The sequence below is a fragment of the Arachis stenosperma genome, chromosome 5 (genome assembly GCF_014773155.1).
Source record: "Arachis stenosperma cultivar V10309 chromosome 5, arast.V10309.gnm1.PFL2, whole genome shotgun sequence".
In the NCBI taxonomy this organism is placed as follows: domain Eukaryota; kingdom Viridiplantae; phylum Streptophyta; class Magnoliopsida; order Fabales; family Fabaceae; genus Arachis; species Arachis stenosperma.
Genome location: NC_080381.1, coordinates 5,766,359 through 5,781,856, shown reverse-complemented (window position 1 = coordinate 5,781,856; position 15,498 = coordinate 5,766,359). Strand labels below are relative to the sequence as shown.

Sequence of the window (15,498 nt, the reverse complement as noted above, 5' to 3'; positions counted from 1 at the left end):
ATTGAAAACAATTCCATTTTTATAATTTATTTTTCAAAATAATTGGACATTCACAATAAATTAAAAAAAATTCACTTGACAAAACGTTACAAATTTTAAAAATAAAATTGTTTTATTTTTTAATAATATTTATAAAAAATTAGATCAAATTTGAATTATAATTTTTTTGAACATATATTTAATATTTAGTTATCTTGATCGTATCTTATATTTTTCAAAGATTTATTATCATATTTTTTGAAATTATTTTTGTCAATGTAAATTTTTTATATGATTTTGGTAGTTTATCTTTAACTTATTTTGAAAAATTATCCAGCAACACGTGATAAGTGTAGAGCGTGTGGTACTCACGTGTTCCCGTATTTGGTATGCTGCTTGGGGTACGTCTGTACAGTAGGCCGCATACGCTCTTTCTCCCTTTGTACTATTATGTGCTTTCATGTTTGTGTCTCCGTCCCCAACACACCAAGCTCTCTATTTCTATTCCTCTTTTATTCCTTTCTTCCCCCAACCCTAACCCTAATCATTCACAATTCATAACCCCTTTCATCCTTCGCAAACGCGCAATCTTAAAACCCTAACTCTAATCAATTCCAATTAAGATCGCGCGCTTCCCGATTATCGATACTTGATAACCCTATTCCGCCATGGACTCGCAGCAGAGCAATCTATTCGACACCGCTTCGCAACCCGACACCGCCAACGACGCGTACACCTTCCTCGAATTCAACACTCAGGGCGAAGATTTCGACTACCCGGAGTTCCGCGACCCGATTAGGTCCTCCGTGGCGTGGCCCACTCCCTCTGATTCGCTTGCCGATACGTCGGAGCGCGGTGGCGGAGGGGGAGGAGCTGGGTCGGATCACCAGTCGGATGCCTCTCCGGTTTCGGCAGCTGCCGGGAGTGGCACTAAGGGGAGGTCAGGGAGCAGCAGTGGCGGGAACAGCCAGATGGTGGATGCATTGGTCGCGGGGATGAGCGGGTTGAATTTTGAGGACACCGGGGATGATGATAATTTCGACTATGGCAAAGGGGATTTTACCGAGCATGCTTGCCGGTATTGTGGGGTCTCTAATCCAGCTTGTGTTGTGAGGTGTAACGTGCCTTCATGTCGTAAATGGTTCTGTAATTCGCGGGGGAACACCTCTGGATCTCATATCGTCAATCACCTGGTGAGTTGTTGCAACGGCATTGCAATTTTTTTTGTTTAATTTAATTTTATTTGATTTCTTCGTTGTTAAATCATTGTTTGTTTTTGGGTTAGCGATGGACTGTTTTAGAGATTGTGGGAAAGGGTTAGGCGATTTTAAGTTGTATGATTTGTATGCTTATCTGAGAATGTGCGATTGAGGGAAGTAGTAGAGTGCTGTAGTTACAGTTTGAGTGTTTAGAAACTTAGTTATAGCTGGTAGTTTTAGGAAAAACTTTCTGTTTTGGAGGGCATACTTGTGGTTCTTTTTGTGCCTACTTTAAAATTACGCGTGAAAGGAGGGAGAAATTTTGTTATGTATAGATTGCCGGAAAGGAGTTTGTTTGGAAGAAATCCCTATACTCAGCAATCGTCTTAGATATGATAAATAGTGGGCAATCATGTTTGCTAATGTACCAATGTTGAGGTAAATGAAGAAGTTGAGCTGGGATAAGTAGGTGGTGTATGGACCTCTGGTCATGTACCACACCTGAATTTAGAACTCTTACCTAGTGGGTGGGTTTGAAGCCTGGGTATGGCATAATGTACACCCTCCTGATATGTAGAAAATAGTTGCATGGTTAAGTCTTAATGACTTCGTAAGGAAGATATGTTAGCAACACCGGATATGTTCAAAGGGATATCATGAACACAGTTGAGTTTGTACATCCATCTCCATCACGTGTGGTTTTTTGGTTGAGCTTTCATGTAATCTGAGGCCTGAACTAAGAACCTGGTGTAAGAAATACCATTCTTCTTAATTTATGGATGAATATTGGTGATAAACATTTGGCCATTAACATACAGTAACTGTTATATAGATTTACTGTGGCTACTGACGAGACATCAAGTTAATTATTGAGAAGTTATGGTTAGTTATGAGGTATAATGTTGAACATTTTGGTAACAAATCTGGTGATTAGGGCTGCTTGAACCTCGTAAATTTAGATCAGTAATTCAAATTTATTGTTGTAATGCTTGAAAGCTACATTAAGTCTCTTTCTTTCTAATTTAGGAGTTGTGTTTTAGTTGCTGATGTAGTGTTTGCTCTGCACTTTTAGGCTGCTAATAGTCCTAGTGCCATACTTAGATGCAAGCATAGTTTTCTATTCTTTTTTATGCATTGTTCTTATGAGTAAATGGTACAATTTGACGTGTATTGTTTGCCGCACAATAAGGTTGTTTTGATTATGACCACTATTTAATCATAAGATTTGATAACATATTGCAAAAGATTTATTATAATGCAAGAGTCATATACACCTAGTGGGATAAGGCTTTGTTGTTGTTGACTTGTTGTTGTATGAGTCATATACACATATAGAATGAAAGATAATACTGAAAATATTTGCTTTAACAAAATATTATCTCTTTTTTTTTTATTGTGAACAAAATATTATCTTTGCTCATAGTACTTAATATGTTATTATTAGTTCAAAGTTAATTGAAAGTCTTGTATAAAGCTCAGGCCATGGATTTGTTCAAGTCATGAAAGGTTTAAATGATGAATCATATTTTGGTGAAATGTGTATGTTTGACCAATATTGCTGTTGAATTGAGGGCCAAGTGTATATTGTTCTTTGGTGAACAAATGTTGCTTAGCTTTTCTGCTTCTTTTCTTTTTCCATATAGGTTCGGGCAAAACACAAGGAGGTATGTCTGCACAAAGATAGTCCATTGGGTGAAACAATTCTTGAATGCTACAACTGTGGGTGTCGGAATGTGTTTCTACTGGGATTTATTTCTGCGAAGACTGAAAGTGTAGTTGTTCTTCTTTGTCGTGAGCCTTGCTTGAGTGTCAATGCCTTGAAGGACATGAATTGGGACCTTAGTCAGTGGTGCCCCTTGATTGATGATAGGTGTTTCTTGCAATGGCTTGTCAAGGTTGCTTTTTCTTCCCTGAGTATTAATTCATTTAATTTGATGACATATTCTCCCCCCCATCTTTGACATAATATGGTCTTCTGCAGGTCCCATCTGAACAGGAGCAGTTAAGGGCACGCCAGATAAGTGCACAGCAAATAAATAAGGTGGAAGAGTTATGGAAGACAAATCCAGATGCTTCCTTTGAGGACCTTGAGAAGCCTGGTGTAGATGATGAACCTCAGCCCGTGGCTTTAAAATACGAAGATGCATATCAGGTATGTATCAAGCATGACTTGTTGATAACTTGTATCTTTGTAATATGATGATTGGTGAGGATACAGATACTTTCATTGTTGACAGTCCTTTCTAACGTATAACATTTTTTTGCATGACTTGTCTCAGTATCAAAATGTATTTGCGCCTCTTATCAAGCTTGAAGCTGATTATGATAAGGTAATATTTTTTGTTTCCCTTTGCTCCATTCTAAGATATTGTACTTTTGGGACTTACTAAGTTACTTAACTGTAGTAAACATCCATCATTGCTATACCCTCATCTCTTGTGACGTGTTTTGATGTCTTACGTGTGCTGTGTTAATGTAGATGATGAAGGAATCTCAAAGCAAGGACAACGTGACAATTAGGTGGGATATTGGTCTTAACAAGAAGCGTGTTGCATACTTTGTCTTTCCAAAGGTGCTTTATCATTTGCCTACTTGGCAGCTGTTACTGCTATGTTTTATATCATATTTATTTTCTTGCCCTCCTAATCAATTCATAGTGTTTTTCTTTGTAATTTAATTCTCTATGGAATATAAACAAGTTTGTGCTATATTGTAGGAAGATAATGAGTTACGGCTTGTACCTGGTGATGAATTACGATTGCGTTATTCTGGTGATGCAGCACATCCTGCCTGGCAGTCAGTGGGTCATGTGGTATGCATTCTGTTTAATTCTATTTTTAATTCTTTTTAACTATTGTATCTACAACTAAAGCAAAGTTGTCGGCTACTTTTTGTACCTCAACATCAACTCTCTCTCTACTTTAATTTATAAATATTAGTTAAAAAAAGGGTTAATAGATAGCGTGAAGAAATATCTTCAAATGATTAAAACTCCTTAATTTCTGTTTCTGAAATCCTTTTGTATCTTATTCTTAGAGCAGTTGAACACCCATGATATCTCTTTTCTGATTGAAAGCAAAAGAAGACTGTAGTCTGTGTTCTTTTTTATTGCTGTCCAGTTGTTTAGTACTGTGCCTCACTCTTTGTATGGATAATGGAAGTTTTTTTTTTTTTTTTTTAAAATCAATAGCTGCTTTTAGATAATTTTTCTTTGGTGTTCTTTACTTTAATTGCTATAATATAATATTAACAAAATAATAGTCAATTCCTTGCCTGTTAGTTTGCATTTTTATTTTTGAAAAATAAAAGATAATAAGATATAGATTTTTAGCTTAAAATAAAAAAAATGGCGTTGGAAATAAAACGAGTGATTTTCGTAAGTGTGGATAGTTATTTTTGAAGAGGAGTTATCGTTAAAAATGTAGGTAATTATTTTTATAGAGTGGTCCTTTGTATTGCTATGAATAGTTAATTTAGAAGAGTTTAATTTTGATAAAGTGACAGTGCAAAAAGTTTTTTTTAAAGGATATTTAAGGAAATGAAGATTTTGGACACCAAGTGAGAGAATCCCCTTTATATATTGTGTGGATATAGATGTATAGATATAGATACTGTGTATATATAATGTGCATTGTATTTTGTCTTCAGATTAAGCTAACTGCACAAGAGGAGGTTGCACTGGAGCTTCGTGCTAGTCAGGTAAGTGTAGTACTATTTTTTGATACCTGCATTGTGCCTTTGAACGTTGTCTGTGTGGAGTGCTTATTGTCCTCGATGTATGCAGGGGGTTCCAGTTGATATAAACCATGGTTTCAGTGTTGATTTTGTTTGGAAAAGTACAAGCTTTGACAGGATGCAGGGAGCTATGAAAACCTTTGCTGTGGATGAGACAAGTGTAAGCGGGTAAGTTGTTCCATTGTAAGGTTTAATTATGGATTTATATTGCTCTATATTTGTCTTGTATTTTTATCTTTCTCCTTTGTTTGGCAACACTCCACAAATGAATGAATAATTTTTTTTGGCTCAGGAATGAAATTTTCATTGAACACATTACCTTTTGTTCGACAACGATGTCTCTATAAAAACATTTTTTTTAAAATAAAATTTATCGAACATGCTTACAGTTACATATACTTGCAAGGACTGGGCTGTATCTCTTTATTAACTGGAATGTGATGACAAATGGGTGTGTAATGAGTTGTTGATTTATACCATACTATGGGTGTGTAATGAGTTGTTGATTTATACCATACTTTTCATGACATGTGTCTTAGTGTTGTGTGTCTGTTGGATGATCTTGGAGCTAGGTTTGACTGTGCGAGTTACTGATATATTATTTTGACAGTATTTATTGTTTGTTTTGTATGACTTGAATAGTGTCGTGGCAGGGTTCTGATTTATTTAAAAATAAGTAATTATGTATGATGTCTCAACAATTATGAATTATAATTGTTCAGGTGTTCACAATTGCTGTTTAATATGTAGGTATATTTATCATCACTTATTGGGTCATGAAGTTGAGGTGCAGATGATGCGTAATGCATTGCCTCGTCGCTTTGGTGCACCAGGACTTCCTGAGCTTAATGCATCTCAAGTATGTTGTTGTTTTGACTAATCTCTGTTGCCCTTGGATGTCTGATTTAGAAAAATAAAGTGGTCTTTTTTTTTCCTTATTTTTTATTTTTAAAATAAAGTAGAAAATATGTAGACATAATAGATTTAAATTTTATTAATAATATGTAGACATTGCAATTCATAATATGTAAAATATTGTTTTCTCAACAATGATATTTATGTGAATAATAAAGTATTATTGTCATTATAAAACTAACTTGGTCTGTTTTCCAAAACCTGTTGGGAAAATTTTGAAAGTAATTACCTGAGCACTTGGGAAGATTAATGGAATATATGTCACTTTCCAATCTCTCTCTGTCGTCCTTAAAATATCTTCAAAACTAGGGAAAGGCTTCATGGAAACCTTAATCCATCATGGTTTGATAAAAACCTGTCATGCTCTCTTCCTTTCATAAGAAAGCTCCAAGCTTGGTGGCTTCCTGTTCACAATCGCTAACACTTTGTTACTTGTCTTGGATCCAAATATGTAGTTTAGTGGGGTTATATGTTATTATGCACCTTATGAAGGAAGGAATCCCTTTCATAAAATTTCGTATGTGATTTGACACCACCAAATTTTTTGCTGGATGTTGGTGCACTCTAAATTACAGATCTTCTAATTTTTTTTTTAGGTTTTTGCGGTTAAAAGTGTCCTTCAGAGACCTATTAGTTTGATTCAAGGTCCCCCTGGAACTGGGAAGACTGTAACTTCTGCCGCACTTGTATATCACATGGCCAAACAAGGTCAGGGACAGGTATGATCTGTTTCCCTTTTTGGATATTGTATGCTTTTCTCGTGGTTCGTTTTAGTCATTTATTTTCTTCCCTCACTTCCCTGCCAACTTAATTTTCAGGTTTTGGTTTGTGCACCTAGTAATGTTGCTGTGGACCAGCTGGCTGAAAAAATAAGTGCTACTGGGTTAAAGGTATGGGTGCCATATATTCCAATTAGAATTGGTTATTATAAACAAATTGAACCTATGTGTAATACATGCATTTCTTTCATTCAAGGTTGTTCGGCTTTGTGCAAAGTCAAGGGAAGCTGTAAGTTCTCCTGTTGAGCATTTAACACTTCATTACCAGGTTAGTTTTGTAATATTCCAGATCAGTTTCATGCTAGTGTATTTTTAGTATGTATACTTTCCTCCTTCATGTTTCATATAAGTAATTATGATTACATGATACATGATAATGGTGATTTTTGCCAGGTTCGGCATCTTGACACATCCGACAAGAGTGAACTTCATAAATTACAACAGCTGAAGGATGAACAAGGTTTGGGATTTAGTTTCTTAAAAGCTATACAGAACTTGGGTTGTTTTGTCTAGTTATCATACTGGGTTGAATTGTGGCCAAGTTCGGTGCATTTTACGCTATATTGTGTATTGCACTAGCTGCTTGTACTTAAATTTTATTCAGAATAGATAGCTATCATAAATTTGTGTAATTGTTAATCTTTGGATAAAAATAATCTGACTTTTCGTTTACTTCTAGCCAATTAATGATCACATTTTCTTCTAATTATGAATTTTTACTTTATTTATTGCTCCCTCTCTTTTTCCTCAGGCTGTTACTACTGCTATTTGAACTCTGTGTTGTGGGTAATGCATGAGAGTAAAATTAACCACCATTTTTTAATCCTATTACAGGAGAACTTTCCAGCAGTGATGAGAAAAAATACAAAGCACTTAAGCGAGCAACAGAGAGGGAGATTTCTCAAAGTGCTGATGTGATATGCTGTACATGTGTTGGTGCTGGGGATCCTCGACTTGCAAATTTTAGGTTCCGTCAGGTTGGAATATGTCTGCTGCTACATATAATTGCCATCATTCCTGTTCAATTCTGAATTTTCTTTAATTTTTTCTGGCAGGTACTTATTGATGAGTCTACTCAAGCAACAGAACCTGAGTGCCTCATTCCATTGGTTCTTGGTGCAAAGCAGGTATTTGGGGTTTATATCTGTTAATGCATTTCTTTTTTCCTTGAATGTTGATGTATGTAACAAAATATCTGTATAGGTGGTTCTTGTTGGTGACCATTGTCAACTTGGGCCAGTCATTATGTGCAAGAAAGCAGCTCGTGCTGGGCTAGCGCAGTCGCTTTTTGAACGCCTTGTGCTACTTGGTGTTAAACCAATTAGGTTACAGGTAATGAATTGCTAAGTTTGCAAGAGACAATTCATTGCTGCAATTGTTGTGAAGTGCTATTCCTAGTTATACAGACAAGCTACTTTTTTTTTTGTTAGGGCAATCGCTGAAGTTCTTTTCATCATTTCAACTTACAGGTTCAGTACCGTATGCATCCATGTCTATCTGAATTTCCCTCGAACAGCTTTTACGAAGGGACCCTGCAAAATGGCGTTACTGTTAATGAAAGGCAGTTGTCAGGAATTGACTTCCCATGGCCTGTGCCAAACCGTCCCATGTTTTTCTATGTTCAGGTACTGTAAATGCATGTATTGTGTAGTGAGTATTGTTTCTGTTCTTCTGGTAGAAATATTCTTTGTTCACAATTGGTCAATAATCAACATTTTAGTTACCTTTTTTTGGGTATTCGTCATAATTTTGTCCATTGCATTTTTCTTCCATTTATTAATTTTTTAACCCAAGTATATAATCGTTTTACAGATGGGTCAAGAAGAGATAAGTGCAAGTGGAACGTCTTATTTAAATAGGACCGAAGCTGCAAATGTAGAAAAGATTGTCACCACTTTCTTAAAAAGTGGTGTGGTTCCAAGTCAGGTAACTCTAAATTAGAGCACTTGGATTAACCCTAATGATTTTAGTGTTGGGATTATTATGGTTGCTCTTTTTTAAATTTATTTTAATTTACTTATTTTTTAATGTCAAACAGATTGGTGTTATAACACCTTATGAGGGTCAAAGAGCTTATATTGTGAACTATATGTCAAGAAATGGGGCTCTTAGACAACAACTTTACAAGGAAATTGAGGTTTGATACAGATACCATCTAGATTTATATTCTATTGCTTACCGGGCTTCAATTGCTACAAAAATTTTGTTCTTTTCAGGTTGCTAGTGTTGATTCCTTTCAAGGAAGGGAGAAAGACTACATAATTCTATCTTGTGTTAGAAGTAATGAACATCAGGTTGGTTTACCCATTCTTTGCTCTGATACTTGATGTCTTTTTAAAAAGTTTGATGTGTATCTTATTTTATATTTTTTGGAGTTATTGTTATTGCGTTTGATGGATCTCGTTGAATTATATTTGTTTCTTTAGGGCATTGGGTTCTTGAATGATCCTAGGAGGCTCAATGTTGCTTTGACACGAGCAAGATATGGTATTGTTATTCTGGGAAACCCTAAAGTTCTGAGCAAACAACCTCTATGGAATAGCTTATTGACACACTACAAGGTATCTTCCAGTGGTGTTGATTTCTCAATAAATAGTTATTTCCAAGCAAGAGCTGGAAGTATTATAAAATTTCTGTTCAAACTTCACGATTCTCGTGCTCTTTTTTAACCAGCCCGCTTATGAGTTGTTGTTTAAGTTTTCCAACATAAGGAGTGATTCCATACCAATCTCCCCCTCCTTTCAAGTTCCATTTTTATTTTCTAAACAGTATATGCTCCATTTTTCAAACAGGAACATGAATGCTTAGTTGAAGGGCCTTTAAATAACTTGAAGCAGAGTATGGTTCAATTCCAGAAACCCAAGAAGGTAGGTGTTACAGGAATGCAATGCGATGTTTTTTTCTTATACCTGCTGGTGCCAGGATGCTTATCTTTTGAGGTATTTTTTCTGAGATGATTACATATTAATGTTGTGGTTGAACTTACCTTCATTCAGATTTACAATGAAAGAAGGCTCTTTTATGGTGGTGGACCTGGAATTGCGGCTAATGATACTTTTGGTTCTGTTGGTGCTGGCACTACTTCAGACCGAAGGAGCAGCCGTGGAAGGGGTATGTACTGCATTATATGTTTACCTCCATTCCCCTCCTTAAAATAAACTTTTTTTGCTATCTGTATTAGATGGGATTTATAATCATTCACACTATGTGATTGTCTTAGAGTTCCATTGTGTACTCATAGCCAGAAAATTCTTTAAGGGTATGTTCTCAAGTCATGAGGGAAAGGCAAGGGAAGGCTTTGGAGGGGATGGAAGGGGAGGGGAATGGAAGGGAAGGAAGGGCTTAAGATTTTAAGACCCCTTCGTTCGTGAGTTTTAGATGTTAGAGGGGTTATACATTTTTACAATTTTACATATCGGAGCAATGGTTGAGTTGTCTCCGTGTGACCTCAAGGTCATGGGTTCAAGCTTGTGGAATCATCCACTGATGTAATTAGACTCTGTATATTACACCGTTTGGATGCGGCCCTTCCTTAGACCCTACATTAATGCAGGATGCTCGTGCACCGGGCTGCCTTTTTTTTAGTAGGGATAAAATAGTTAAAATCAAATGAAAACCCCCCAATTTGGGGAAATTTGAAAATGAGGGCTAACAAAAACCTTCAAAATCCATGGCTCCTCGCCCTCCGAATAATAGAACTCGTGAATGGGATTTAAGTTTAACCCTCCAAAGCCTTTCCCTCCCCACCAAAACCCTGAACATACCCTAAGTCTATTGTTTTGGTGTTTCAATCACTTTTTTGTGTCAAATGTAGGATCTTATGTTCCGCCTGGCCCACCAAATGGGACTCAGAAGCCTGGAGTGCATCCTGCCGGGTATCCTATTCCAAGGGTTCCCTTGCCTCCTTTCCATGGTGGTCCCCAATCTCAGCCATATGCTATTCCATCCCGTGGAGCTGTACATGGTCCTGTTGGGGCAGTTCCTCATGTACCATCTCCAGGTAGTCGGGGTTTTGGGGCTGGAAGAGGTAATTCTGGTGCTCCAGTTGGCAGTCTTCCTCACCAAGGAACGCAACAGCCTATTGGGAATATCGGATCTACATATAATTTTCCTGCTTTGGAGAGTCCAAACAGCCAGCCATCTGTTGGTGGTCCGTTATCTCAACCTGGGTTTGCCAATAATGTATGTACATTCTTCATTTATCTTCTTGTGTTATGTAGTCATCTCCCTATCATTGTCATATTCAGGGTCAATTTCTGATTATTTTCCTTGTGCATATTAGATGCCAGTCCAAGGGACAGGTCAATCATTTCGAGATCAATTTTCTGTTCCTGGAATGTCTCAGGTACTTAACAGTAATTTGGCTTAAGATTGACTTTGTTTCAAATTTATCATAGGAATTCATTGCATTCCATTTTAAATTTACTATCAGGACTTCTTGGGTGATGACTTCAAAAGCCAGGGATCGCATGTTCCTTATAATGTTGCTGATTTTGCTACCCAGGTTTGGGAAATGTTTTAGTTATTTTTGTACATGGAAGGTGTACAAGTCCTAAGTTCAGCTCATCAATGAGAGAACAGGGTGCTTTGTTCTTTCCTGTTAGTTTCTTTGCTGATGTATCCTCTTTTTTTTTTTTTTTGGGTGTGTGTGATTGATTACCTTTAGGCTTCTCAAAGTGGATATGCTGTTGATTATGCTACTCAAGGAGCGCAAGGTGGATTCCCAGGGAACTTTATGAACCAAAACTCTCAAGCCGGATATTCACGTTTTGGTTCTGGAAATGAATTTATGTCTCAGGTTGTTGAAGTGGCTAATGATGGGCTTTCACTTTGTTCTCCTTCAGTTGCTTCTTTCTCCTTCCTGATCTGATTTTCCTTTCTGTTGGTTCCCAGGACTACATGGCCCATGGATCGCAAGGCCTTTTCACTCAAGCTGGATTTGGTGATCCCTTGCAAGATGATGCAACACAGAGCCATTTTGGTGTTGCTAACGCCAATCCTCTCCAATCACAGGTTTCCTCTAGTTTCAGCTTTTGTTTCAAATAAATATTTATAAAATTTAAGGGGGCGTGTTAATTTCACCAGTTGATTAGCTCTTTGATACTTTGATGCATGGAACTCGGTCATTATTTTGTGGTAAATTTCCTGGCTTCTTTGCAGATGAATTCTCTCTATTCCCAGCCTTTTTCTCATTACAACACACAGCCAATGAACTTGCAGGCTTCCCAACAGCAGCCTCAGGGTCAGAGTTCCCAAAATCAAAAAATTCAGTATAGCGGTTGAGCAGCTTAAGGAGCGTAATATGACTTTGATGGGTTACAGTCTTTGCTATCAGCAACTCTGCCCGTCTTTTTTGCTGGAATATGTTTGCTGGCTACATCCGAGGGATTGGCTTCCTGGGATCGCTGCCTGCATGGACCCATATTGAAGGATTGGTATCTATGATTTGACTTGGTGGAATTGTGGGGCATTATGGCGATAGAAGCAGCAAATCCTAGGCTGCGGGAAAAAAATGAAAGATAAGATAACCCGTTACCTTACTGAAATTTTGTGTTGGTTTGGGATTCAAATGAAATTGTTCGAGAAAGCATTACATGGAATGGTTTTTGTCGAAAGGGTTTCCTTCCGTCTAGGAGCAGAAGGGACAATCTACAATGTAGTCGCGGAGATACTGATACATAGTAATATAATGCATACGGCATCAATCTGCAGCCAAGGGAATGTTTTTTGTACAGAAGGCCCTGATGCGGTTTACCCTTTCAGCTCTACCTAACATGTAATTTATGTACTCGATATAATTTGAAACATTGAATGATGATATTGTTGGAAAATGTTTGACTATGCAGCTTGCCGCTCAGAATTTACGGTGGCATATAAAGTTGTGATAATTATTTTACATGTAAATTAGGTTTGCAAGACATAGTTGACCGGGTTACTTTAAGTAATCCCTTCAAAGGACAAGACACAGTCCTAGAACTTATTCATTTCAAGGTCCATCTCTCTCTCTCACTCCCCCCTCCTCTTGCCCCTTCCGCCAAAGAAAAAAAATCTAGTGGTTTATATGAGCAGTTGTTTTGAGTATGGTTTAGTCTATTTTAAGAAAATGAAATTAAATTGATTTCCTCGAATAATGTTTTCTTCTTTTGGTCATATACTAATACAACAACGTTATCCTGAACATCATCTAACTTTCTTTCTCGACGATCAGGCACTCGGATCTCCCAAGTAAATTATTTATATACATAAAGCATTAGCCCCAAAAATAAAAAAACGCCGGTGGTACGTGGCCGGCATCACTCTGCTTAACGAGACTGAAAACGGTAAATAAGCTACTTTGCTGTTTTGGGCCAGGCCCAGTTAGGTCTACACTTACTGGGTCGGAAAGCGCCACTAACCCAAAACCCTGATCTGCCAAGGCGGTGAGGCAGTTCCCTGTCCATGGTCGAATCTCGGTGGCTGCCCAAATTCTAGTAAGATCCCCACACGCGCTTTTCAGCGTTTTAGCCAACGCACCCATCTGGTCCGGGTCGAAGAAAACATCGGACATGAGAACAACGTCAAACTCGCCGAGCGACTCGTCCGTACCCCAAACGAGCTTCCTCACGTGTACTACGTGGTCCAGGTTGTTTGCTTCCACGTTTCTAGACAAACCCAGGATGAGAGGCTCAATGTCGGTGAGCACGATGCGGGAGGCTCCCAACATCGCCGCCGTCAATCCAGGGAGGCCAGCTGCTCCGGCGCCGAGTTCGATAACGGTTTTTCCGGTAAGGTCGAATTCCGGTTGGGAGCGCGATTGAGCTGTGTTCATCATCCATTGGGAGAGAATTAGAGCCGAGTCCCATATCCATGAGCCGGTGAGGACTCGACCGGTGACGGTATCGCACACGTTTTCTAGTTCGTGGATTTCTAGGTTTTTCCCCCCTACGCTGATTTCTCTTACTCCCATGTAAATGATTCTAACTATTATTGACTGTACGGTCTTGTTTGTTTGAATTTGGAAAGTTGTCTTCTGCCATCCTGCTACTGCTGCTCTTGTAGTTTTCCATTTGAAGCATGACCGCAGACACCCCTTCCCTTTCGTAATTAACGTTAGGGATCTTTCTAATTTGGGGTGTTCCTAAAAAGGCAAGAAGAATAAATTATACACAATCATCCATCTGATCCTATCCTGACAGGTGGATAGTACCCCAAGTCTTGTATACTTGTATTGTATCCGATAAACCGTTGACATTTGTTCAGCTCATTCTACTGATGTCTAATATTATTATATTAAATTAAATTTCTGCCCTTAATAATAAAATTGTATATTTCTATTTTTTTAATTTATTTATTCTATCTCATTAAATTAAATTAATAATATTTATTAATCAATTTGATCATATATTTAAATATTATATAATTTGTTATAATTTAAGTGAATTAACTAACTATAATATATTCTTGGCGTTCCTACTTGGTACTGTATATAAAATCGAACTTGTATGATTCACGGTTGTTCTAGTATTCACACCACCAATTATTTTATACGCTCCTTTGTTTCACTTTCAGTTTCAGGACAAAAGGATATATACATGCAATAGTAGTTAGGCTATAATTTCTGTGTTGTCGGTTGTCACTTTTTGGAGTATTTTATTGGAGGGTCATATTTTTCTTTTTTCTTTTTTTTTTTCCTTTTTATACTTATGGTGTAAAAAGTATTTTATAAAATCATATATATTGTATCATTAGAAATAGTTAATTTTTGGAGATTGTTTAAAAAAAATACAGAAAAACTTAAGTGTTAGTAATTTTTAGTAATTTTAGTCAATATTTAATCAAAATAAATACTAAATTATTTTTAATAAATAAATTAATTAACTTATGTATATAAATTTTAGTAAATATAAGTGTAAATTATGTATTTTATAGGTGTTAATTTTTATAAATATATGTATAAATTGTTGATGGTCATGTAGTATTGTTAAAAAAAATATTCAAACGTGTGAAATGTGAATCGTTAATATGTATAAACCCTTTATTGTACAGTGTGTTAAAATTGGTTCCTGTACTCTTTCATAGGATATTGAGTTATTGACCGCATTTATCATAAAGCAATGGCTAACATGTGTGTATGACATTTTCATTATCTGGGGTCTGAATGTACTAATGTAGTGTAACAATTTATTTCTTGTTTTCGGCCTATGAATTGACTATGGCATTTCATTTATTATTCTTGAATTGCTTATTAGGAAATATGAATGGGCTTTTCTAAGGTTTTGCTTTCGAGTCTAAGGAGAGATAAAGTATGGTGCAACATTCTTGTGCAAACAATAAAAAAATAGGTTTAATTACTTGATTGATTTTTATAATTTTGTGAAAATTTTAATTAGTTTTTTATATTTTTTTAATTGGGTCTCTAAACTAACTTTTTTTAAATAAAAAAAGTATAAAAACTTAATTGAAAAAAAATTTTGGTGCAAGGACCAATTAAAAGAAAAAAAAAAGTATAAAGAGCTAATTAAAAATTTTACGAAACTATAAAGACAAACAAAATAATTAAACCTAAAAAATATTGTGCATGAATACCGGAAAAAAAAAGAGTATGGACTATGGTGTAACATTAATATGAGCTAGTGATTAAGATTGTTGTAAGAAATAATACAACACTGAACACATCACCATTATATATAAAAAAAAGGAAAATTACGAACAACCACCCCCTAGGGGGAACTTGAAAAACATGCCAACCAATCTATCATCATCATTTTCTTTTTTCAATTGTTGAAAGCTGAATCGATTAACAATTTTGAAAATGCTATCTGGTTTTGAATGCCTTATTATTCCACACCAAAAATAATATTAGAGAAATGTCAACGTAAGAAATCAGGACACGTGTGCCGTTATCCGTCGTT

At 36.4% G+C, this 15,498-nt stretch overlaps 1 protein-coding gene across 1 annotated transcript; it reads left to right on the top strand.

The window, feature by feature from the left end:
• The first annotated feature begins 443 nt into the window (after nt 1–443).
• On the top strand, nt 444–12,511 carry LOC130982270 (regulator of nonsense transcripts 1 homolog). The gene is made up of 29 exons (XM_057906209.1): nt 444–1,172; nt 2,822–3,073; nt 3,160–3,330; nt 3,458–3,508; nt 3,658–3,750; nt 3,895–3,990; nt 4,827–4,877; nt 4,963–5,081; nt 5,664–5,772; nt 6,425–6,547; nt 6,647–6,718; nt 6,804–6,875; nt 7,001–7,067; nt 7,442–7,584; nt 7,663–7,734; nt 7,811–7,939; nt 8,077–8,232; nt 8,420–8,533; nt 8,646–8,744; nt 8,824–8,901; nt 9,034–9,168; nt 9,400–9,474; nt 9,604–9,718; nt 10,422–10,789; nt 10,890–10,952; nt 11,040–11,111; nt 11,274–11,405; nt 11,501–11,620; nt 11,768–12,511. Exons 1-29 carry the CDS (start codon nt 648–650, stop codon nt 11,888–11,890), a joined length of 3,795 nt encoding a protein of 1,264 aa, XP_057762192.1. The 5' UTR covers nt 444–647; the 3' UTR covers nt 11,891–12,511.
• The last annotated feature ends 2,987 nt before the right edge of the window (nt 12,512–15,498 follow it).